The sequence below is a fragment of the Ictalurus furcatus genome, chromosome 10 (assembly GCF_023375685.1).
Source record: "Ictalurus furcatus strain D&B chromosome 10, Billie_1.0, whole genome shotgun sequence".
Classification (NCBI taxonomy): Eukaryota; Metazoa; Chordata; class Actinopteri; order Siluriformes; family Ictaluridae; genus Ictalurus; species Ictalurus furcatus.
The window spans coordinates 4,821,229-4,847,468 of NC_071264.1; the positions used below are offsets into that span (position 1 = coordinate 4,821,229).

At 40.2% G+C, this 26,240-nt stretch overlaps 1 protein-coding gene across 1 annotated transcript in view; it reads right to left on the minus strand.

Annotated features, from left to right (window-relative positions):
- Positions 1-3,438: 3,438 nt before the first annotated feature.
- Positions 3,439-26,240, minus strand: part of LOC128613890 (adhesion G-protein coupled receptor D2) — a 70,715-nt gene continuing 47,913 nt past the window's right edge. The window contains exons 23-24 of the mRNA XM_053635046.1: positions 4,061-4,257; positions 3,439-3,582 (exon numbers count right to left, since the gene is read on the minus strand). Of these exons, the coding sequence (XP_053491021.1) occupies positions 3,439-3,582; positions 4,061-4,257 (341 nt within the window). The remainder of the gene's footprint in view (positions 3,583-4,060; positions 4,258-26,240) is intronic.

Genomic DNA, 26,240 nt, shown 5'->3' on the forward strand with positions numbered 1-26,240 from the left:
TATACAAATCCCTGTGAAAGAGCTGTATTTATACAAATGATAACCTATTAGAACTATATATTATAATATGAAAATATAATATTAAAATATGTGTTATTCATTAAGATATAAAGCATTTATATGACAAAACTACTGTCAGAGCTGCTCTTATAGAAAATTCTTTCTGATTTGAGAATTCAACAGTATAATAACATTTTAATTAAGTGTGATTGGTGTATCACATGATCGTATATGATTGTATATGACCTGCAGAAGCCTTGTCCACAACAGTGTGGAGATTATATGCTATTATACAAGCCCTGAATGCTACAGTTTCATTACACACTGCTGCTACACATCTGTCCCTCATACTTTGTCAATAAAATACTATCAGGCAAAAAAAAAAAAAAAAAAAAATCCTAATTTTATATTTACACGGGAATGATAAACAGGTAGAAATGTGTACAATGCATTTAATTAGAAAGAAGCTGCAAATCAGGCTGATAATCAAAAACTATTATTTGGCAAATGTATTAATACAAAACAACAACAACAACAAGTTCAGGTTCGAGTGGTTTTATTGTCATTTCAACCATATATAGCTAGTACAGTACACAGTGAAACGAAACAACGTTCCTCCAGGACCATGGTGCTACATAAAACAACACAGAACTAAATAAGACCTACACATTTTTACATAAAGTACATGGGCAGACATGTGCTAACAATACAGAACAGTACAGTACTACTAAGACAGGACAATAGGTACAGTAAGTGACAGTGTAGCGCCGACCAGTGTACAGTTTTAGTGTGGAAGTGTCTGATATAATAGGTAGTGCAGAAGATATGTGCCAAAGAGTAACAATATAATTTTAAAATGGTATGAATGTAAACATAGCGTGTTATGACTTAGTCTTCAGCAGATTAGCTTATGGACATGGAATATGGACATAGCCGTTATTGTGGTAGCAGCCAGGTAAAGTGTATATAATGACAAGAAATGAAATATGATATTTTATAAATGCAATAGCAGCAAAAAATGCAACGGCGTCAATGCAGGAATGTGCAAATATTGCAATGGGAGTGGGGTGGTGTTCAGTTCAGTGTGTGTGTGTGAGTGTGTGTGTTAGTCTAGTCTCTGAGTATTGAGGAATCTGACAGCTTGGGGGAAGAAGCTGTTACACAGTCTGGTTGTGAGGGCCCGAACGCTTCGGTACCTTTTTCCAGATGGCAGGAGGGTGAAGAGTGTGTGTGAGGGGTGTGTGGGGTCATCCACAATGCTGGTGGCTTTGCGGCTGCAGCGTGTGGTGTAAATGTCTCTGATGGGGGGAGAGTGACCCCGATGATCTTCTCAGTTGTCTTCACTATCCGCTGCAGGGTCTTGTGATCCAATGAGGTGCAATTTCCGAACCAGACATTGATGCAGCTGCTCAGGATGCTCTCAATAGTTTCTCTGTTGAACGTGGTGAGGATGGGAGATGGGCCTTCTTCAGCCTTTGCTGAAAGTAAAGGCGCTGCTGGTGAAGTTCCAGGTGAGGTTCTCCATCAGGTGAACACCAAAGAATTTAGTGCTCTTGACGATCTCCACGATAAGCCATCGATGTTCAGCGGAGAGTGGTCTCTCCATGCTCTCCTAAAGTCAACAACCATCTCTTTTGTTTGATCCACATTCAGAGACAGGTTATTGGCTCTGCACCAGTCTGGTAGCTGCTGCACCTCCTCTCTGTATGCTGACTCGTCGATCTTGCTGATGAGACCCACCACGGTCATGTCATCGGCGAACTTGATGTGATTAGAGCCGTGCATTACTGCACAGTCGTGAGTCAGCAGAGTGAACAGAAGTGGACTGAGCACACAGCCCTGGGGAACCCCCATGCTCAGTGTGGTGGTGCTGGAGATGCTGTTCCCCAACCGGACTGATTGAGGTCTCCCAGTCAAAAAGTCCAGGATCCAGTTGCAGATGGAGGTGTTCAGGCCCAGTAGGTTCAGTTTCCAATCAAGTGCTGAGGAATGATTGTGTTGAATGCTGAACTGAAGTCTATGAACAGCATTCGAACATAGGTGGCCTTTTTGTCCAGGTGGGTGAGGGCCAGATGTTGGGTGGTGGTGACGGCATCATTTGTTGAGCGGTTGGTGCAATACGCGAACTGCAGCGGGTCCAGTGAGTGGGGCAGCAGGGTCTTGAAGTGCCTCATGACGAGCCTCTCAAAGCATTTCATGATGATGGATGTGAGTGCAACAGGATGGTAGTCAATGAGGCAGGACACTGAAGACTTCTTTGGCACGAGGACAATGGTGGTAGCCTTGAAGCACGTTGGAACAATGGCGCTGCTCAGGGAGATGTTGATGTCAGTGAAAACATCTGCTAGCTGATCTGCACATCCTCTGAGCACTCTGCCAGGAATGTTGTCTGGCCCAGCAGCTTTCCGTGGGTTGACTCTGCATAGAGTTTTCCTCACATCAGCCGTGGTTAGACACAGCACCTGGTCATTGGGAGGAGGGGTGGTCTTCCTCGCTGCCACGTCATTCTGCGCCTCAGACCGAGCGTAGAAGTTGTTCAGTGCATCTGGAAGAGAGGCATCACTGTCACAGGTGGGTGATGTTGTCCTGTAGTTGCTGATGGCCTGATAACTGCCACATGCACCGCGTGTCGCTGCTATCTGTGAAGACTGTGGATTTTCTGGGCGTGCGTGCGCTTTGCCTCTATGATGGCCCAGGACAGTTTGGCCCTCACTGTTCTTAGGGCCGCCTTGTCACCTGCCCTGAATGTGAAGTCTCAGGTCTTCAGCAGTGCACACACCTCCGCAGTCATCCACGGCTTCTGGTTGGAGCATGTGGTGATGGTCTTGGAGACGGTGACATCATCAATGCACCTGCTGATGTAGCTGGTCACTGATGCAGTGTATTCCTCCAAGTTGGTGGAGTTGCTGTCAGTTGCAGCATGTTCAGCATCTCTGAATATGTCTGAGTCAGAGTGCTGAAAACAGTCCTGAAGAGCAGAGATGGTTGCTGCTGGCCAGGTTTTCACCTGCTTCAAAACCGGTTTGGAGCGTCTGGCGAGCGGTCTGTATGCTGGGATTAGCATAACAGGGATAGAGTAGCCAAAGTGGGGGCGGGGCTGTGGTCTGAGTATCCGAGGTGGGGGCGGGGCTGTGGTCTCAGTAACCGAGGTGGGGGTGGTGGTGTGGTCTGAGTAGCTGAGATGGGGGCGAGGCTGTGGTCTGAGTAGCTGAGGTGGTCATCCACAATGCTGGTGGCTTTGCGGCTGCAGCGTGTGGTGTAAATGTCTCTGATGGGGGGAGAGTGACCCCGATGATCTTCTCAGTTGTCTTCACTATCCGCTGCAGGGTCTTGCGATCCAATGAGGTGCAATTTCCGAACCAGACATTGATGCAGCTGCTCAGGATGCTCTCAATAGTTTCTCTGTTGAACGTGGTGAGGATGGGAGATGGGCCTTCTTCAGCCTTTGCTGAAAGTAAAGGCGCTGCTGGTGAAGTTCCAGGTGAGGTTCTCCATCAGGTAAACACCAAAGAATTTAGTGCTCTTGACGATCTCCACGATAAGCCATCGATGTTCAGCGGAGAGTGGTCTCTCCATGCTCTCCTAAAGTCAACAACCATCTCTTTTGTTTGGTCCACATTCAGAGACAGGTTATTGGCTCTGCACCAGTCTGTTAGCTGCTGCACCTCCTCTCTGTATGCTGACTCGTCGATCTTGCTGATGAGACCCACCACGGTCATGTCATCGGCGAACTTGATGTGATTGGAGCCGTGCATTACTGCACAGTCGTGAGTCAGCAGAGTGAACAGAAGTGGACTGAGCACACAGCCCTGGGGAACCCCCATGCTCAGTGTGGTGGTGCTGGAGATGCTGTTCCCCAACCGGACTGATTGAGGTCTCCCAGTCAAGAAGTCCAGGATCCAGTTGCAGATGGAGGTGTTCAGGCCCAGTAGGTTCAGTTTCCAATCAAGTGCTGAGGAATGATTGTGTTAGATGCTGAACTGAAGTCTATGAACAGCATTCGAACGTAGGTGGCCTTTTTGTCCAGGTGGGTGAGGGCCAGATGTTGGGTGGTGGTGACGGCATCATCTGTTGAGCGGTTGGTGTAATACGTGAACTGCAGTGGGTCCAGTGAGTGGGGCAGCAGGGTCTTGAAGTGCCTCATGACGAGCCTCTCGAAGCATTTCATGATGATGGATGTGAGTGCAACAGGATGGTAGAGGCTGCGGCTGTGGTCTGAGTAGCTGAGGTGGGGGCGAGGCTCTGCCCTGTACTCGCCTGGGATGTTTGTATAAACAAGATCCAGGATGTTCGCCCCTCTCGTTGCAAAGTCCACATGTTGGTGAATTTTAAGGAGCACTGACTTGGTTGAAATCTCCGGCGATGATATACAATCCATCAGGGTGTGTGTTCTGCAGTTCGCTAATAGCCCCTTACAGTTCACAGAGCGCCTCCTTAACATTAGCACTGGGGGGAGTGTATACTCCGATTATAAGGACAGGGGTGAATTTCCGTGGTAAATAAAATGGTCTTCATCTAACAGTCACAAACTCCACCAGCGATGAGCAGTAACTAGAAACTAGCACCAAGGTCTTGCACCATTCTGTGTTGATGTAAACACACAAGCCGCCACCACCACGAGCCTTACGGCACAGAGCTACATTTCTGTTGGCATGAAAAGTTCCGAGCCTGTCTAGCTGAATGGCAGCATCCAGAACTTGGTCGCTGAGCCACGTCTCCGTGAAAACAAAGACCCAACAGTCTCTAAACTCATGCCGCGTTGCCTGCTGGAGTTGGATGTAGTCCAATTTATTGTCCAGAGAGCAGACATTGGAGAGCAGTATGGACCGGAGAGCCGACCGGCTAGGGTTTGCTTTTAGCCTAGCATGGACCCCTGCCTCCTCGCACACCGCTTTCGACGTCCCCTACCCCGGCCACAGACATCAGGCGATGCCGAGGACTGGGGGCCTGATCTCTACAGCAAGCCAAGATCGCGTAACTTCTTCAGCAGATCATCATGCAGGTTGGTTGTTGCATGATTTCTGTATTTTAACAGTGTTTGGCGATGGTAAACATGAACACCGGATTCTCTGATGTCCATGTGCTGTAAAAAACGGGCTACGAGTCAAAAATAGCACTACTTTGGATCTGGAGAGGCCGCTGCATGCTACTGCCGTGCCGCCATCTTGGCTCCATCCAATAATAATAATAATAATAATAATAATAATAATAATAATAATCACAAATCATTGAATGTTTTTGATTTTTTTAAGTTCTTTGAATAAAATATATACATTTTTAAAAAGGTAGAGAATAACAATCAAATAAGGAAAGTCATTTTTGTATTTGATGAATTATGAACTATAGAGCATTATTAAAGGCAGGTGTACTTGGAGAGGAAACCACAGATACAGAAAAAAAAAACTATTATCAACTGTAAGACAAATACAATGGACTTAAAAAGTCTACACACCCCTGTTAAAATGACAGTGTTCATAGATATGATCAAACAAAACAAACTAAATAAACAAGTTGCACACTTTAATCGAGATATATGTGAAGAATAAAGAATGTAAGTTTCAGTTAAAACCCACTGCTGTGCTGCTGTGAAGATGAGTTTAATGCACAGCACGAGTGCAACTCTGTGCCCATGGGAACATGGAGACTGCATGAATCGGCTTTTCCTTCTGTGGACTGGCCTCTGTTATCCTAAAACACAAACATAAAAACGTAGACATGAACATGACGTAGTTTAATAAGGAAGTGCTTCAAAAACACATAATAATAACTATGTATATGCAATGAACTATGACTGCTGTACACAGTTGCGCTTCATCAATAAGGGCAAACATATCAGCTATTCAATAAATATTAATCATCAATTCCTCATTCACAATTCAATATTTTAAATTCTACTGAAATACTAACTACCTCTTTTGACTGACCAACTACCTTTATTTATTTTATTTTTTTTTTAATATTGCTATTTGACAGATATAAGCCGATACACTGTTTATTTAGTCACTTTTCTAGATGTTGTGTCGCAGGACAGTGTGCTCACTACCCCTTTTAGCTCCATACTATTGCATCTAGTGGTCAAAAATGGTAAAAATAGAGGCCCATTGGGGAAAGATTCATGCTGCCCCATGCTTGCTGTATGAACCTTTTTTTTAGTGGAAGAGGGGCATCAGACAGGACAGTTAATGACATGGTTGTCAGCACCAAATTGGGCTGGTTTAAAAATACTCTGAGGCTGAAAAAATCTTGTTTTATAGCAAATAGTAGGAATTAAATCTATTAAATTTCCACAAACAAAGGTAAAGTGTAAGTCCACCTGTTGAACAAAGGTACAAGTTGTTAGACTGTATGCTAGATGACTGTATGTTGTTAACTCTTGTTGTTGATGCATGTGTGTAAAGTGTAAGTGTAAAGATTTAATAGCTATTATTTGCTATAAATATACGTAGAAGTCTGTAAATCAACCATATGTACAGTACATAGGTACTTATGTACCTCTTATGGGGGGGATCACTTTTTTGGAGGTGAAAAAGATGTTATGGTCACATCATCCCAAGTTTATTGTAATAAAAGTGTAAAATATATGGAAAACATCAGATTTCATCCCAACACATTATTGGTGCAAATATGCTACAGCTGTTAATACAGAATAAACTTACAAAACTTCTAAAGTGAAGTGTAAGAATTAAGGTTAATCAGCGTGTATTTGATTGCTATGCTAAACGTTTCCTTAACATGCAAAAAAAAAAAATGCAGGAGATTTGAAATGGACTACAGTGAAGGTCTTTCATTTAAATACATGTATTATGTATAAGTTTATCTCAAAAGAGGGACACCAAAAACACAGCTCTGCGTTTTCTAACATTATTAGTCATGGGGGGGGGGGGGGGGGGGGGGGGCAAGGGGATTGAAGTACCTGGACCTCGCTTTCAGACATTCCATTAATTACTTGGACAATGGCACAACTTTAGAAGCAGAATTTTCTATTTTAAAACCAGGACAAAAAACAGGGAGATGGAGAAAGAGAAAAATGAACACGTATGTATTCAGTTCCTTCATGCTATACTGGCACTTAAATCCTACAGACCTTCCGTAAAAAATAAATAAATAAATAAAAAGACTCAAGGTTATGTACGATTGAAAACCCCCACAAACAACCACTTCAGAAATCCATTTAGAGTCAGCGCAGGAGCATCTAATTCAAACATGTTGTTCTGTTAAAATGGTCGCGCTCTGTCTTCAAAAACTCTCCTTCTTCCCACTCATGTTGATTTGGCCTCTTTGTAAAAATGATTAAACTCCCATTTTCTGAAGCAAATACACTATTACAGGAGACCAGATGCTTAGTTCAAACAGGCAGTTAGACACAAAAAATGACCTTTTGTTGTCAGAAATGTTTGGCTGCTGGGGTAATAATACACCAGCTTGCTCTCATGAGGAAGATGATGGAGCGCATTCCTCATGCAAAACCATGTTTCTTTGACATATCACTAAACATTCAAGATACTCCGATTAGAAACTGTCAGAATCCTACGGTCCATTTTTCCCTAATTAACCAATGAACTGCAGAGGAGAGATGGCCATTTTGCCACACTGAGCTGTGAAACACAGTGAAGTGCAATTATTCTGAAATAAAAAGAAATGTGCAAATACTTTGAGTTGCCTTTGGGGAAATTCAGTCCTTTAAAATGAGAGATGGGTATATCCAAGGTCAGAGCTTCATTGTGTCTCATCCAATTGAATCCAAGCAGATTCAATGGTTGAGTGTTTCTTTGTTGGCTGACAATGCCTGCATGGTCTTCAGATACAGCACGTTTGATAAATCAGCTTCATAATGTCACTCAAGGTCACTTCAGGTAGCCTTGAGGGCCAAGTGTGTCTTTACCAGTGGGAATAAGATGTTCTGGCTCCTTTTATGGTCACACAGGTCTAAATTTTACCCACATCCTAATGCCAACACACACAGGCTATATGAACATGAATAGATATATGAGTGGAATTCTTTTTATTTATTTATTTATTTTAAATATTAGAGACTCATATACAACTCAAACACTCAATGAACAGCGGAATACACATAAACACTGGAAAGTCCAAATGGACCCCCCTGTGGTGGATGTGTGTGTAGAGTGTAAGCAGCATCTCCAGTGAAGCCGGCCAACCTTGAATTGTGACCCAGTGATGAAAAAACTCAGAGAGCAAAATGGAGCAGACACAAGTTCATGCAGAGGCAGAATCACAAATCACACAAAAATAAACAAGAAAATCACCTCAAAGCCCCTCACATTCTGTCTCACATACACCAGCTGTGGAACTTTGGATGCTCAGACATTTTTGACACATTGTGAGGATATAAAGCTGAAGACAAATCAGAAGGACACATTAGAAAGTCTTAACATTTTTTAAAAGAGTGCATTTACTAAGGAATGAAAAGAATGCTGGCAGGTAGCACCAAAATGACATTTTCACATTCATAGACGTGAGTTTTTTTCTTCTTCCCCAAAGTACAGTACGCACAACTTCTACCAAGGTTAATGAGGAGCTGAATTTGGACTAGGTGCCGTCCTTGATTAATTCTTTTTGCTAAATTAATCCATAAAGCATGTCTTTATTCACTGTCAGGTACCTCAAACACATCTCTTAAACCAGGCATTTCACACACACTTAACAGAGGACAATGACAGACAGACAAGGCAATTTGAGGATATCTCAAAGGATAGCAAAACAGCTTAAAAGCCTACTAGCAACAGAAGATGAGAAGAAAAACCAAGTTTCTTGCTTCTTTTATTTATGCTGGTTTAAAAAAAAAGTCTTGAAAAAAAAACACTTGGCACTTTCTCTCTGTCTTTTTTCTCTGATAAACAGCTGTTCATAAACACCAGATAGGAAATAAGCACTTATTTAGTCTGCCAGTAGCTCCTTGGAGACTGTGCGGTGGTGGCGTCCCAACTGCAGCTACTTGATATCAGAGGCATATATGAGCCAAGTGAACATGACACACACAGGGAAAAAAAAAGAACCACATCACATGGGCTGGAGCTCTGGACCATCAAAGGGAATGAGAATAGAGCTCCAGGGACCTGCATCTATTCCAGCATGCTGAGGCTGGATCTCATCACCTGCTGAGAGAACAGGCCAAGCCTGTCAAGCTGTCATTGACCTGTGGCAGGCTTGGCCACCCCCTCCTGACACTGATTTGCTTGAGAGTGTGCATGTAATGTGTGTACTTGACAGGAGGTCTCATGTCTTGACTTCGTAGCATGTGAATTATGTGAGTGTACAAATGTTGAGGATAAGTGATTGGCTGTTAGAGAGTTCAATGATGACGACTTTAAATGACTACATCAGCAGTTAGCCTTTTTGGGGAGACTTTAACGATGACTCACACTTGCACAGTGAAAAGTGCAACAGGATAATCTCACTAGAGACCTGGTCTAATAACATATAGTAAGGAGCAATCCTTCACGGCCACAATTTATCCAAGGTGTATCTTAAATATATCAATCCTCTAACTTCTTTCTGCAGAATAGCAATTTGTCTTACACTCTTCCCCATCAAAGCATGTCTCAAAAACATATCTTTTGTTTTTCCACAACCAGAAGCCCAGTCTTCCCTTGAAAGCTACTGCCCAACTTACAGTATGCAGACCCATCTATTATCAAAGACAAAAAAAAGCCACTACTGATATTATGTGGTTTTGCACCTTATTATGATGAATCCTGAAGTTAAGGAAGAGAATTCTGATCCATGAATGCAAGACATAGAAAGAGCAAGGGCAGAAGTCTGCAGCTACAGCAAGTGAATTAGATCAATACTTTTCACAGACAGAAAAAGATAGACTTCTTCAATGTGGGGGAAAAAAAATGCTTCTGGCAGTATGGAGAGTAACCTACCAAGACTGATTTTTTTCCCTCAGACTAAACACAATCTAGTGCACTCATGCACCTTTCAAGCTCTGATCAAACATTGCCACCACTTGGCAAGGAAAAGTTAGGGATCAGATAAACTGGGAAAGGCTGTAAATTTATTGTGTTATGCAGCAATTAAGGTAATGCATCATGTAATTATCTGTTATTCTATCAAGCGTATTTTACAGTTGTGCAGTGGGCAGCAATGCTGCCTCACAGCTTCAAGGTCTCTCATTCGATCTGTGGAGAAATTCAGCCCTTTAAAATGAGATATGGATATATGCACAGATGGTTCGATCTTTTTCTATGCGAGTTCTCCCTTTGTCCATGTGGGCATCTGTTGGTTCTCCTCTTTCCTCCCATTTCCCATGCTTGTAAGTGGATTGTCTACTCTAAATTGCCCCTAGGTGTGAATGAGTGTATTAATGGTGTGTGTACATGATGCCCTGCAATGGACTGGCTTCCCATCCAGGGTGTATTACCGTCACACACTGAATGTTCCTGGAAAAGGCTCCAGATCCACCTTAACACTGACCAGGATAAAAACAATTTGTAATATAAATGAATGAATGAAATCAAATGTGATTGCAACAGTAACATACAAATATGGTCGTATTATAAGAATTGATTCAACTTTGATTCAAGCACATGGAGAGTTAAAAGCACATACACCTCTTCTAAGATATATGTCAGAAAATATTTAGAAATATGCAATTTATGGTGAGTATAAAAAGTTTATCCACCCCTGTTACAATTGAAGGTTTATGTGATGTAAACAAAGAACACCATAACCATAGTGAAGCATGGTGGTGGTAGCTTCATACTATGGGGCTGCTTGTCCATCTCTTCACACATTATTTATCTTGGTTTCATTTTTTACATCACAATAACCTGCAATTTTTTCAGATTTGTGTAGATTTTTTTGTATACACTGTATTAATTAATGTGTGTCTCAGGGAAGCAGCTTCAGTGACCTGAAAGAGTACTGCTACTTTCTCATCATGGATCTGTTTTTATTTTGTTGTTGTTGTTTTATTTTAATAATCCCTTCAAGACATGACTTTTTTGTCAAATAATGTAAATGTTTGAGCTTTTTTGTTTTTTGGTTTTTTTTTTTGGTTTTTTTTTTGTTTGTTTTTTTGTTTTTTACAGAATGCAGATGACTAAATTTAACCAAAAAAAGGATGTACAGTACTATATATATTTATATAATTTTCATAATTTCCATTCTCATCATACCATTTAGTGAGCCCCTGTGCCCTGCGGATGAGGGTAGGGTCATTCCTGGAAAAGATCACTCCCATCAGGATAGAAATGTTTCATGACAGGATAAAGGTGATTAGTCAGAAGAACTTTGCATTGATTTGCAGTGTCTCTTCCTTCAAAGGTGACAAGTGAACCACACCATGCCACAAAATGCATCCCACACAGCACAACAGAACAGGGGTCAAGCATTTAGGGCTGTACTATTCTCTAGATGTAAGCCACACATCCTCATGCCCGGAATATGGTGACAGATGACCATATCACTTTTTTTCAACATCTCTGTAGACCGATGCCTGTGGTTTTTACATCACTGAACGCTCAAATGTACAACAGTTTGATTTACTTACTAAATAGACATGAGGATCATAGTGGTAGCTCAGTGGTTAAGACATTGGATTACTTATCAGAAGGTCATGAGTTCACATCCCAGCACTGCCAAGCTGCCACTGCTGGGCCCTTGAGCAAGGCCATTAACCCTCAACTGCTCTGTTGTATAAATGAGATAAATGTAAGTCGCTCTGGGTAAGGGCGTCTGCCAAATGCTGTAAATGTAAATCATAAGGTTCAACATGTGCTAGATGACTGTACATTGTTAACATGTGCATTCTGAGATGCTTTTCTGCTCACCATGGATGTAAAGAGTAGTTATTTGAGTCAAATTAAAGCAGTCTCGCCATTTTCCTCTCACCTCTCTCAGCAACTAGGATGTTTTTGTTTTTCCACACATTTCATGTTGGCATACATTTCCTGTCTTAAGTCAATTAGAGCATCCACGGTATTTCTGTAAGAGGAAATTTCAAAAATAATCGCTCAGAAAGAGTCAGATTTGGGTCAAAAGTTTACAACTTTAGAACTTGAATGAAATGCTTGAGGTAACCTTACATAAGCTTTGCCAGAATTTTTGCCCATTTCTCCGAACAGAACTAGTGGAACTCAGTCAGGTTTGTAGGCCTCCTTGCTCAGACATGCTTTTTCAGTTCAGTACAAAAATTTTCTATTCGATTCAGATGGGTCTTTTTTGTCTTTAAGCCACAACTGAAGGTCTGCTTAGGATCACCAAGTTCTAAACTTTCTGTCTGATGACTTGAGGTTTTGCTTCAGAATTTCTAGATAATCCTCCATCCATGATGTCATCTGGAGTGCATCAGTCCCTTTCCCAGAAAAACATGCCCACAACATGATGCTGCCACCCCTATGCTTCACAGTTGTGATGCCGTTCTTTGATTAGAATTTTGATTTAGAAATGATTTTGATCTATCTGACCAGAGAACACGCCTCCAAAAGGCTGGTGATCACCTGCAAACTTCAGTCAGGCTTAATTATGCCGGTCTTCCAGTATGGCTTCTTACTTGTACGACAGCCTTTCATGGCATGGTGATGTAGGACTCTCTTAATGGTGTATTTACATACTTTGGTACTTGATGCCTCCAATCCTTCACCAGTCCTTTGTTGTTGTCTTGGGGTTCAGTTAAGCCTTTTTGGAACAAAGTTCATTCATCCCTAGGAGTTAATTTGAGTCTCTTTGCAGGTCCACAATTTGTTTTCTGAGGTTGTGGTTGAGTTTATTGGATTTTCCTATGGTATCAATGGCAAAAAGGCACCGTCTATAAAGGTAGGCATTTTACAGCCACAGATGCAGCTTGTTCTCATTACTGATGAGGTAATGTGCCTAGATGTAGTGATTTAGAACAGTTTAGACACATGATAGCAATAAATACATTCTTTTTAATCTTAAAATTTTTATGTTTGTATGGCATTTAATTAAAATCGTCAAATTCCTTATTGGTCATTTCAATTATTTTTGAAAAAAATGTCAATTCCTAGATTACTTGATTATCAAAAAGTAATTTGAAAAAAAACAAAAAACAAAACAGTAATTATATTACTGTCCTAATACTGAGAGAGAAAGAGAGAGAGACAGACAGACACAGAGGGAGAGAGACAGACAGAGAGAAAGAAAGAGAGAGAGAGAGAGAGGTGACTGTCACACAGTCACATGTCATCTTTGTCATGTCACACTTTTCTGTATATGCTGACTTAGCCTAATGGCATGCGTAATAGACAAGAGGTCACATCCAGGTTGGTGTCCTGCAGATCTAATGGATTTATCTCAAGCTCCTGACCCGCATTGGAGGTAAACAGGAAAATGCTTGCAGGAAGGAAGTGCTCTATTTTTCTTTTTTTTTTTTTTCCAAGTGCTGTAGACCGCTTTATATGCTGGACATGGCTCAATTTGTCAATAAGTCCCAATCATTGAGTAACAGCAGAGAGATTTAGGAGAATAAAGGGCAACGTGTAAACCTTTCATTCACTAATAGTTAATGCTGTAAAGCTGCATATTTATCCTTTTTCATCTTTTCCAGAATTATATTCAGCAGTATTGAACAGAATTAGGCCCTGTCAAATGCGACAACTACAAATGTTAATGTTTTACTATGGTCAGCATCTATAATCTACTCACTATGAAAACAAAAACAAAAAACGAATTCACCAAAAATGTTTGTTTTATGTAAAAAATATAAATATAAAAAATGCCGATACAAAATATCGATACTACTTTTTATTATTAATTGATTATCCCATGAGATAAAGATCAAATTACATTTTAGGAGTCATTCATACAGGAATCCAAGCTGTTCCAAAGGATTCACAAACTTCACTTCTGATCTCTTCACTATGTCAAGGGTCACCTGCTCTAAACCACTGAGCTTGAGGTCAACGTGCGGCCTGTAGGAAGTGATTTCATGAGTGAAAAGATGTCAGCGTGTTTTTCCTTTTTTCCTTTCCTGTTGTGCTCTGATAGCAACTTCCTCTCTAGTGGGAGTGGAAGTGGGGTGTTACTCGCCAATCCGCCCACGGCACAGGCGGAAATATCCGTCACACACACGCCACCATTTCAATGGCTCGGGGGGTGAAAAGAGGTGGAGCCAGGGCAGACGAACAGCTCTATATAGCATTCTGCATGAATGATTAATCAACATTCAGTCACCAGGATGAGTGTTTCCTTCCTTGCTTTTTTATCTCTCACATATTTCTGACCCATTCACAAAAACACACACAGGCTGCCAGGGCAAGTTGACCTAGACTAGTGAGTTTAGTGTCGCTCACAACAGATGAAACATGGTTCTGAACGGTAAAACAAGCAAATCACAAGCATAAAAACGTCTCATTTTCTCTGAGGAAATTAAATACTAGAGAATACAATCCACAATACAGTCCTGATGGGCAACGATTAAAGGTACACATAACACAGTGTCCTTAAAGGTGCCTGTGTGAGTTCAGAAGTGAGCGATGATGGTCTGCCCTTCTTCCTGCTATAGCATTTGGGATTCAGGTGGTTGCAGCAGTGCGAGAGCCCTGAAGTTGTTCACCATTAATAAGTTAGTTGTAACCAAGTTGTTCACCGTTCTCTTCCTGTCCTCGTTGAAAGATTGGTTGGAGCAAGTGTCCTGTCAGTGATGGCCCCAAGTCACAGGAAATAACATCAGTGGCTGACCGCGTCTAACGAGGATGTGAGACGCCCCGATGGCACATTAACGACCGGCCTCAGACGGCCGGCCGCATCTCCAGAACAAAAGAAAGCACAGCTGCTTTGAGGAGAATTGATTTAAATAGGAGAATAGCAATAACAATAACATGGGCACCACTTCAAAGGGAGCGTTGCCGCTCTTGGGTTTTAAAGCGTTTGCCGTTGTTCCTTATAAAACTCATATTCGTGTCGATGCTATTTTCAGCAGATCTTGTGAGAAAGCTTCACTGTACATATGAGTGAGTGCTGTATTATCATATTATCACGCTGATGTACATTAACAGTTTCATACTTGTTGTGAGAGATGGCTGAAGGTTAAATGGTTGCGACAGACAACAGTCAAAAAGCTGTGTAGGAAATGCACATTCCAGTCATGTCAAGAGAAGTTATCCTTTCCTGTCTCTTCCCCTCGTCTGAATGAGATGGCAGACCTCTCGTGTGGCTGGGCAGCGAGTATGACAACACACTGCAGGTGTGACAAAAATTAGTGCGGCACCTCCGCTGCTGAGTAACATGCGTGCGAATCAGGAGATCTCTGTGGGAGAGAGAGACTTTGTGTGTGTGTGTGTGTGTGTGTGTGTATAAGTGGGAGAGAGAAGTCCTGTGGCTGACAGCAGGTCCCTTGTCAGGATATGTAACCGCACACTGCCAAAACAGGAAGCTCACAACTCCCTTAGTGACGGACACACCCTGGCTCGCTGGTGGAAGTCCACACAGAATCCATGCTACACTGCAAGATCTCATTAAAAGTCTCGGCAGAGTAGTTTGGCCTTCTCTGCCACTTTAAACAACAAGGATTTTAAACACCAAGTCATTTGTCGGCGTCTTCAGGATCTCTTCAGATTCAGTAACGCGTATTAATATTCTAATCAAATAATAATGTGTTATTAATTCAAATCACAAACCATAAAAGCACTCCGAATCAAATTTTGTTCCATGCATGTGTTTGTTTTTCAGAACTGGGGTGACTTTTATATTTGCTGAGTGGATTTGGAAAAAGAAGATAAAAAAAAAAGTCTGAAGGACACAGAAGGCCCAGATTATATGCGAGTATGAGGTACTCTGTGTCAAATGGAATCAATATGTTGAAATTTCAGCACAAGAGAGGTTTAAAAAGGATGAAAACACCAAATATCGCGGGACATGCCTGGTGTTTCACGGGACTTTGGCACAGCTGAGAATGATCAGTAGTTGTGTGTCTTGGGATCTGTAGCCCTGCGCTACAACAACGATTTGCACTGATCGTTTATGCATGTTCAAGTGAGTATCATTCAACCCCAGACCCCACCTCAATTTCTTCACCCTGTCTCTACTCCCTCAGGGACTCCTGTGACCTTGCTCATGGAGAGAAGTTCCCCACCTCAGATTGATTCACATCTCATGAAATCCAGTGATTTTCATGTACTGCCTCTAGTGAAGTAAAGTACAGCGACTATATGATGTTCAGAGCTATATGGTGTTTCACACTGAGGACAACTGAGGGACTCGTACACAACTATTACAAAAGGTGCAAATATTCACTGATGCCAAAGAACGCAACACAATACATTAAGATCCAGGGGGTGTAAACTTTTGAACAGAATGTTTGGTGTAAATTGTTAATTATTTTGTTTTCTGGGAGCCATGTAAATATCTTATTTAGCTTTGGAAGGGCAGTAGTAAGTGAAAACAATAAGATCTTTAAATGAAATAATAACAAGTTACACCGATCATCCTGTTCAAAAGTTTACACCCCCTGGATCTTAATGTATCGTGTTGCCTTCTTGAGCATCAGTGAATGTTTGGATATCATATATCTCAATATCATATAGTTACTTTTGGAAAGGAGTCAAATATGTAGAAGATGCTGGAAAAGCAAAGAATGTGCAGGACCTGAAGGATTTTTCTGAAGAACAGTGGGCAGTTTAACTTCTCAGGACAAACAAGGGACTCATGAAGAACTCTCACAAATCATAAAACAGTTGTTGATCATCCAGATAGCAAAACACAGTATTAAGAATTAAGAATCAAGCGTGTGTAAACTTTTGCACTGGTTCATTTGTGTCAATTCAGTTATTATTGTGTCTTGTGGACTATATGCAAACAAATGTTATGTGAAATAGCTTATTCTAAGCTAAATAAAAACCCAAGTGCAATTTTAATGATCTCTCATTATTTTTTAAAATTATTAACATGTTGCAGATTCTGTCTAGACCAATCTAGTCCAGTGGTTTTCAAAGTGGGGGCCGCGGCCCCCTTACGGGCCACCAGGGGGCGTCCGGGGGGCCTCAACAATTTGGTGTGAAAAACAAATAAATACATGATTTTCTCTTTCTCACTCTCAGACAACCACACACACACACACACACACACACACACACACACACTCAATCAGTTCCTAATCTAATGTAATGTAAAGATGCAAGGTGTAATTATTAATAAAAAAAAAAAAGGGGGGGGATATATTCAGAAGTCTGTATTTTTAATGTGTTTTAAAGACATATTGCAAAAGGGGGGCCTCGGTCAAATGTTAATGCCATTTGGGGGGCCTTGCCCTGGAAAAGTTTGGGAACCCCTGATCTAGTTGATGGGGACCACATAAAAATGATGTTTAACTGAGTCTGATAAAACAAACTCAGTGTAGCTCAGTTTCATCTGAGCTGCTTTGAATGGAACGAGGACACACTAAGGAAGCTTTTCTTCTGATTGCCACCAGAGGGCCATCGCCTTTGACATTCATTTTGCTTTTTTAACGAATGTAACTGAATGCAGGTTCTTTTTTTTTAATAAACAGAACAGGTTCAAACTATTAAGTTTCTGTGTGTTAGTTCTTAAAGTGTGTATGAAGTATTTTGGTGCTTAAAAGCTACAGGTCAAACATCATGTGAATAAGGCTAGGTAGTAAAGTGAAGGTTTACCTGTCTAGTCATGTGAGTGCCACTAGCGAGACAGCTGAGATCTTCTTTCAGGCTGTCATGGACACAAGGGATGGAGAAATGCCCTGTGGAGTATGACAAGGTCACATGATGAGTCAGTGAGATGGTCAGAAAGGCTTACACACACACACACACACTCACAAGCACACACAGCGAAGCCTGCACTCAGGTCTGCAACAACGATAACCAGCATATGTTTGGAAGATGACAGGTTCCTACCCAGAAGACCTAAAACCATGATGTATGTTCTTCTCGTCATCATCATGATCGAAAACTAGGCTAATGATATCATATATTGGATATTCATTCATACTGTACTAGTCAGGGTTCCAGTGAAGCCCAGGAACACTTGACGGTCGGGATATTCCCGGAATTCCCTGGATCTATTGCAGAGCACCATGCACGCACACACATTCTCTCTCTCTCTCTCTCACACACACACACACACATTCACACCTAGGGGTCATTTAGAGTTACTGATCCACCTAATGGCATGTTTTCTGGAGGTGGGAGGATATAGGAGGAAGCTCAGAGGAAACCCACACGAACACACACACACAAAACAAACAAACAAAAAAAAACATGTGGAACTGCTCAGATCTCTGGATCGAATTTTGGTGCTGTGAGGAAGCAACTGTGTGTAAATTCTACAATCAGTCCTCAATGGCAGCACGTCCAACATAACAAGTATTTCTACTTCTTGAATCACACACAGCTAGAAGTAAGCCTTCTGATCACATAGTAGATACTGTATATAGTATATCAATGTGGTTAGATGATGCTTGCTGTGAAGAAGTGCATGCTCATTACGTAAAACTCTCAATTTATATTATTGCCCCTATTTTATCCACACTACATTGGCTTCTAGAGAAATTTTGTATTAATACTACTGGGAGAAAAAAAAAAATCTCGTTTTTTATTTTTTTTCAAATTATTGAATGATTCTCGTTTACCATTCAGATTTCTTTTTTTAGTTCTAACACAATGCAATTAAAAAATTATGCAATTTCTATATTATAACATGTTTTATTTATTAGAATGAACTTTGGAAAATATTGATGTGCACAAACATCTATAGCAAATAGTGCAAGCAATTGTTTTAAATAAAGGATTTTTTTTTTAAAAAAAAACCTATCATTTGCACTATGTGCTATAGATGGTAATGTTACTACTTTTGCACAAATTAGTGCACCCTTCACAGGGACCGTGTCTTTCACGACATGAAATGCCACCGCAACTGAGAAGTCAACTTGGGGTATTCTTCTCAACTCCGATTTCCTTCCCCGTTTACGGAGGGACATCAAATCAGCATGGCTGAAATAAATAAACAAAGTAAAACTTCTTACCTTGAAATGAGTTATACTGTATATGCAAGTATTAGCTTTAGATTAATCAACATACAGACATATTTGCTTTATGAACCTGAAACATTGACTATACAGTTTGTTGTTTGAGGAGGAAAATACACATCACTCATCACTCCGAGTTTGTTAATAAAAGATGGACTTGGAGGCGTCCATTTTTTTCCACTTCGTCGGTTGAACGTTCCACGGTTGAAAATGACGTAATTCTGACCGGCAAATTACTGCTTAGGATACTGATATGGAATTACTGCAATTCCATATCTCTGAAGTGATATTTTTGCCTTTCTTTGCCAACTTTTCTTCCTTTTTCTTATCTAAGCACACAGAAAATCGACTAGCACTAAATACTACTAATGACCTATAAAGCATTGAAGCGTCACGCACCACGGTACCTGGGCAAACTTTTAGTCTGTTATCTTTTAGTCTACGCCATGTTCACTATGATCAAAAAGTGCAGGTTCTTTATTAGAGCGTCTTCCTACAGGTTCTTTAGCAGAGTTTGTTTCTACAAAGCCCCACAGCTATTGAACAGCCTTCCAGTTAGTGCTCAGGACTCGGTCTTTACACCTAGACTGAACACCTATTTGTTTAGTCAACTATTTGGTTAAATAGCTTTTCTCTTAGGTAAAGGCACAGATCTGGTGGCTTCATGAGCATAGAGAATTAAAGTAAAATCAGTATCCGGATTTCTATCAAGCTCCGTGTCACTGCCAATTTTTTTTTTTTAAAGTGTTATGTAAATAAATTAAATGGCGAAAAAGCATACATTGTTCCGATTTGTGTTTAGCTTTTTCTAAAAGGCTTCAATAATACTGAACAGATCAGCAGATCGTTGTTTCCCACTGCTGAGGGCTGTGTCCCAAATTGGTTGGGTTCTCTGGGTTCACATAAATCTATCATATCTCTGAGGTCTCTCTGGAATGTATATTGTGGCTAAGTGAGATGTACAGTCCATGCTAGTCAGATGTCATGTTGAGTTAAGAACAACAGAGGCTTTCAGTTCTGGCTGAACAAAACTCGTTTGCTTTTCGTCTTCTTGGCAGATTCAACAGAGTTAGAGTGGCCGATACTACTGGCACTGATGATGCTTGCTCCAGTTCCACCAGTGCTCAAGGTTATCCTGGGTAATTTCTGATCCTAACACTGAGCTCTTATTCATTCTTACTGGTGTGGATAGAATGGATTTGCACTAATTGCACTGTTATGTAAACTTGGGTTACCTTGAGAGACATTCCTATTTTATGGTTTTAAAAAATGAAGACTAATTACAATAAACTATGGGTAGCGCTGTGTGGTGGTTTTATTATTATTATTATTATTATTATTTTTGTAATGTGGTGCTGTCCAGATCAATCATCAAATTCCTGGAATTATGGTCATACATATGCTGCAAAAAAAGTATATAATTTATTTATAATTGTAGAATATAATTCTACAATTGCATACGTATTTTGAAATCCCATTAAACACTACACCAGAAAAACAAATTAATGACGTCACCGCATGTTCAGTATGATTCGTAATGTTATAAAAACTCAAAAAGTTTAAAAAGTACTACGAAATATAATAGAATTGTGGTTTATTTATTTATTTTAGAATTGTATTTAACTTCACGTATACTTCTGAATGTGGCAAAAAAAAAATATATATATATATATATTAATATTATCAATTGAGTCATAATCATAACATTATAGGTGGAGACATTTGATGGACAAAATGGACAAAAAAACAAAAAACAAATTCAAAACAAAAAAAGTCTTTCAAGTTTATTGAGTCTCATTTATTGGGCTGGATAAGAATGGATTTATTCATCAATCATTTGTATGAGCATTTACACAAAAGAAATTTGGTATTCATGAAAATCCTAAAACATAAAAATCCTATTTGTGCTCCTGAGTGTGTGTAAATTTATGCATAAGAAGACTAATGTAAACCTCAGTGGATCTACTTTAAATCTTATCATTTGCATAGATTACTGCACTTTCATACACAGATTACACTGTGTAGTTCAAATAGCATGTACTTCAATGACACATAAATTTAATGAAAATTTGGCGGATTTTTTTTTATATTTATATAAATCATTTTATATTAATCACATTATTTTATAAAATATCAAATATTGAAAAAATTTAAGAAAGCAAGTCAATATAAATCCATAATTTTACAGAAATAAGTCCAGTCATTCAATTATGAAGACGATTCTGTTTGCCACGGTATCTTTTAATGCTGTGCAACACTTTATTAGAGCCTGCACTGAATGACAGATAAGTGACTGATCTGGTACGTCTCAAGATGCACTGCACAGTATAACATCAAGCTTCCTATGGCACATACGCAATATGGCCAAAAGTATGTGGACACCTGAATATCACAACCTTATGTGGTTCTTCCCCAAACTGTTGCCACACACAATTGTATAGAAAGTCTTTGCATGCTGTAGCATTACCATTTCACCTTCACTGGAACTAAGAGGCCCAAATCTTTTCCAGCATGACAAAGCGAGAGCCATGAAGACACGGTGCGACAAGGTTGGAGTGGAAGAACTCGAGTGTCCTGCACAGAGCCCTGACCTCAACCCCACTGAACACCTTTGGGATGACTTGAAACACTGACTGCACCCCCAGATCTCCTCATTCAACATCAGTGCCTACCTCACTAATGCTCTTGTGGCTGAATCTTTGAATATAAAAAATAGCAGTGTTTGTGTGGGGGGAAAAAAAGCAGCTTTCCTTGTGGGAACCAGACTGTGTCCCCAAAAGGACCCTTGACTTTCAGGATTCAATTAACTGCAAATGCACCTGCACCTGTTAACATAATAATATGTAGATAAACCAATAGAGACACTGTCAAAACAAACTTTAAAATGGAGTATTTTGATTAGGTTTTGAGTTTGCACGATGGAGATAGTATTCCTCTGTCATTTTGTCATTTAGTAATGAACAACATTTCACGCTTTTTAACTGTTTAGTATTTACATTTAATGTTATGGAACGTTCATGTGACAACTGGAAATAACTACTGTGTCGGGAAACTTACTGCCTGTTAAAAAGTGTTGACACTCCTTCCATGAATGTTAAACAACAGAAAACTTCACCATATCAACAATGCATTTATTATTAGGCTTAGATTATGTGGCGCATCCAACATACAAGTCCCTGTGAATGAGCTGTTATAGGAACTATAACGTATTAGAATGAACGCATTAATACAAACCCATAATTTACTTTACAGTCATAATTATGCTCAAGTATTTGACTACATAATTACAGTCAAGTATTTAACTATTATTTGGGTGTCCAGTTTTTAAATATAGGCTCTGTCAAGTCCTGGGCTCTTTGACGATTGTCATGGCAATGCCCTGTGTTGGAATCCATCTTCTCCTGAGAAGGGCGGGACAAAACAGCGAGATCCCATTTAGTGTTTTGCCATGAACTGGCTACTCATGAGAAATATCTTCATTGCGCTCTGTCTCATCTACATGTGTTGAGAAGGAGGGATGAGTGTGAGGGAGGAGGAGACATCCAAACTGGAAAGGTCAGTGGATTCAAAGAGTCCATAACTCAAAGGTGGCAAGCCACTGATGATTATGCGTATATAGTAGTGTCCATAAAAAACAGACCAGGAGACTTTTCCTAAGATGTACATTTAGACCAAGACACAGTATAGAAAAATAGATAGAAACTTTATCTTATATACAGTATACTGGCATAAATATGGCTGAAGTGTTACATCGTCAAGAACATATTAGCAGGTTAAATTTACACTACCATCACCATACCTCAAACTTACAAAGAATGTCAATTCCATCTCCATTTTATATTTTACACTGAATGGGACATAAAGAGTAGACATGAAATTAGGTTTTTAAATGTATAGTGTATCTAATAAGTCTACACACCCCAGTTAAAATGGCAGGTTTTTGTGATGTAAAAAAAAAACAAACAAAGAAAAGAAAAGAAAGAAACCAACATAAATCATGTCAGGACCTTTTCTTCCATTATTGTAAAATTTGAACATACTAATTAGGTTAGAGGAAAAAATGAAAAATAAGAAAATGTACAATAACCTGGTTGCATATGTGTGCACACCCTTATATAATTGGGAATGTGGCAGTGTTCAGAATCAACCAATCACATTCAAACTCATGTTAAACACTAACTAGTATACACCTGCCATCAATTAAAGTGACTGATTAACCCCCAAATTAAGTAAAGCTGTTCCTAATAGGATTTTCCTGACATCATCTTGGTAACATCAAACTAGATACACCATGGGCCACAAAGAGCTTACAAAGCAGGTACAGGATCTCACTGTTGAAAAACATCAATCAGCAGAGGGTTCCAAAAAAATTTCCAGGGCATTGAATACACAACGGAACACTGTAAAGACAATAATCAACAAGTGGAGAAAATATGGCACGACAGTGACACTACTGAGAACAGGATGTCCCTCTAAATTTGATGAGAAGAGACCGACAGCAACATGAAAATTGTTTCAGTGATTTCTGGCAAGTACCGGTTGCTTCCTACATGTGACAAAAATCTGCCTAATTCTTCATATCTCTGGGCTGTGGGGTAAGGTGGCAAGACAGAAGCCTTTTTTAACAACAACAACAAAAAAATAACAATAATCCAATCTGTTATGGTCTGTTGAGACCAAAGTTGAAATTTTTGTCCATGATTACAAAAGATATGTTTGGCACAAAAAAAAAACACGGCACATCACCAAAAGTACACCATCCCCACGGTGAAGCACGATGGTGGCAGTATCATACTTTGGGGCTGTTTTTCTTCAGCTGGAACTGGGGCTTTAAGTAGATCGGAGGAAATAATGAATACCTCCAAATACCAGTCGATTTTGGCACAAATCCTTAAGTCTTCCGCTAAAAATCTGAAGATGAAGGGGAATGTAACCTTTCAGCATGACAGCAACCCACAGCCAACCTCAAAATCGACAAAGGCATGTGATAAAATCTAAAGGTGCTTCAAATACATATTAGTTAAAGGGGGTGCACACTTATGCAACCAGGTTACTGTACATTTTATTCATTTTTTCCCCCCTACAATGATTCTTATTGTTTTTCGCTTTAATTATTAGGTTACAATTTTACAACACAGGTAGAAAAAGGTCTGACATGATTTAGCTTGGTTTCATTTTTTACATCACAAACACCTACCATTTTAACAGAGGTATGAAGACCTTTTATATCCACTGTGTATGAACAATAACTAGATTCTTGATAGTGCAAAGCATTAAACTGATGAAACCAGGGAATTTTTTTTTAATGCCAACTGTAATCCAAGGAATTTTGCTATCTTTTTTTTTTTTTTTTTTTTTTTATAAAAGAAAAGTTGGGTCAGGAAGTTTTTACTTTTTGGAAAAATGTGGCCATGTTTCTTGGCCTGCCCTCCCTCATTCTCACACTGAGACAAGCCAGACACTGCAGGATAATCACAGTCTAATAGGAGAGAATATTGAAAGCAGCAGCTCAACAACTGGATCTGCTTTCCTATCCCTCTCTCCTTGTTCTCTTCCAAAATGTTAGCACATGGCTGCATGAGATATAGATAATTTTATGACGTGGTTTTGATAATCAACCGTTATAAAAACAAGAAACATGTTGCCTAGCAATCATTTGCTTTAGAGGTTTCTTGAAAGCAGAGGGAACCTGCGTCTTTTAAAAGGTTGCAAAAATTGTGAAGCATCCAGTGGCAACACGAAAATGTAGCAGGAAAATACAGTCGTCGCAGCTGTTTTCACAACTCACACCTTTACTGGCAGGCACAACAAAAATTGAGAGATAAAACCCAGCCAAAACAGACTTACATTGAAAAGCCCATCATTCCAGCATTCCAGAAACACACAGAGAGAAGCTGGCACACGTGGAAACACACCTGGTGGCTTTATTGGCAGGCTTTGTTGTTGTTCCTGTTGTTATCTTTTTTTTTTTCTCCCACATTATGAAGTTGTAAGGTTGTTACCTCTCAGGTGTCCTATTTGCCATGCATGGATGTTGGATGCTGAAAGAAATACATGTCCACATACCAGCCCCTTTCTAATGATTCCCCGCACCTGCACATCTGCTGCTGTTTTAATTAATACTCGAAGGATGTTCGTTGGGACTAATCAAAAGCATTGTCACTTTGCTAAAACGAAAGTCAATTCTTTTCATGATTGAGATAGGGAGTTTGTTACAAAGGCATTACTTAATCACCCCTTGTTCCACTAAACAATGTAAGCGATCAGTGTAAGGGGAAATGCAGAACATGGGTAGGGTTTTTTTTTTCTCCCTGAAATATTGATACCGTGGTCTTTTTATAAGGCCACAATTAATACACACTGAGGAGCTTAGTGTGATTTCCATGCTGGCCTGAGCTTTGCTGCGTTTCTTTTTCATATTTGGCTCCTTGCCGAGCTGTGCTGCAACGCCCTTGCTGATTTATGGGCGACGGCTGACCTCTGAGACCGTAACACAGTGATGGGTGACTGGCTCTCAACGGTAAGCTACTGGCACTTGACAAAGTGCCGGGAGCAGAATGAATTTACTTCTCTTTTCCTCAATCATCAACAGGCATGGCGGCTTGCTGCCCTGACCTCCGTCTCATCCTGACTGCTATAACAAGATCTCGGGCAGGAGAGCGAGACACTGGGAGGGAGAGGGAGGGAGAGGGAGAGAGAGAGAGAGAGAGAGAGAGGGAGACAGAGAGAGAGAAGGGGGGGGGTGCTTGAAAAATTTACTGTCACATCTACTTTCCAATGAGCTCCAGTGAGCACTTCTTTCACCTTCAGGTTGCTTTGGTAGTCCAGGGTGATGGAGAAAAGCCATGGAATGAGAGAGAGAGACAGACAGAGATGGGACTGGGTCAGTAGGGACACAATGGGTTGGACAAACCTTTATAAGGAGCCCATTTTCCATAGCGTATAACCATAGGCACGCCTTGTATGCCTTTTGAAGTCTGTTTGCCTTCATCACCAGGATAACACCTTAAAGCCAGTTCAATTTAATAACCAATAAATCTCCATGAGCAATGAAATTTTACTTCCATTGCTGATGGTGGCCACCAATCACGAAATCTGTGTGTATGAGTGTTTTGAAGTGATTATTAAATAGACATCTTAAACCACAACAAATATGTACTAACTGGCATAGTTCTTTTTTTTTTTTTTCATTTAATTGATGTACACTTCGAATTTAATGCAGCAATCCATGTGGTTTTATGGTTGTTACAATAGCATGGGGTGGGGTTGTAAATTC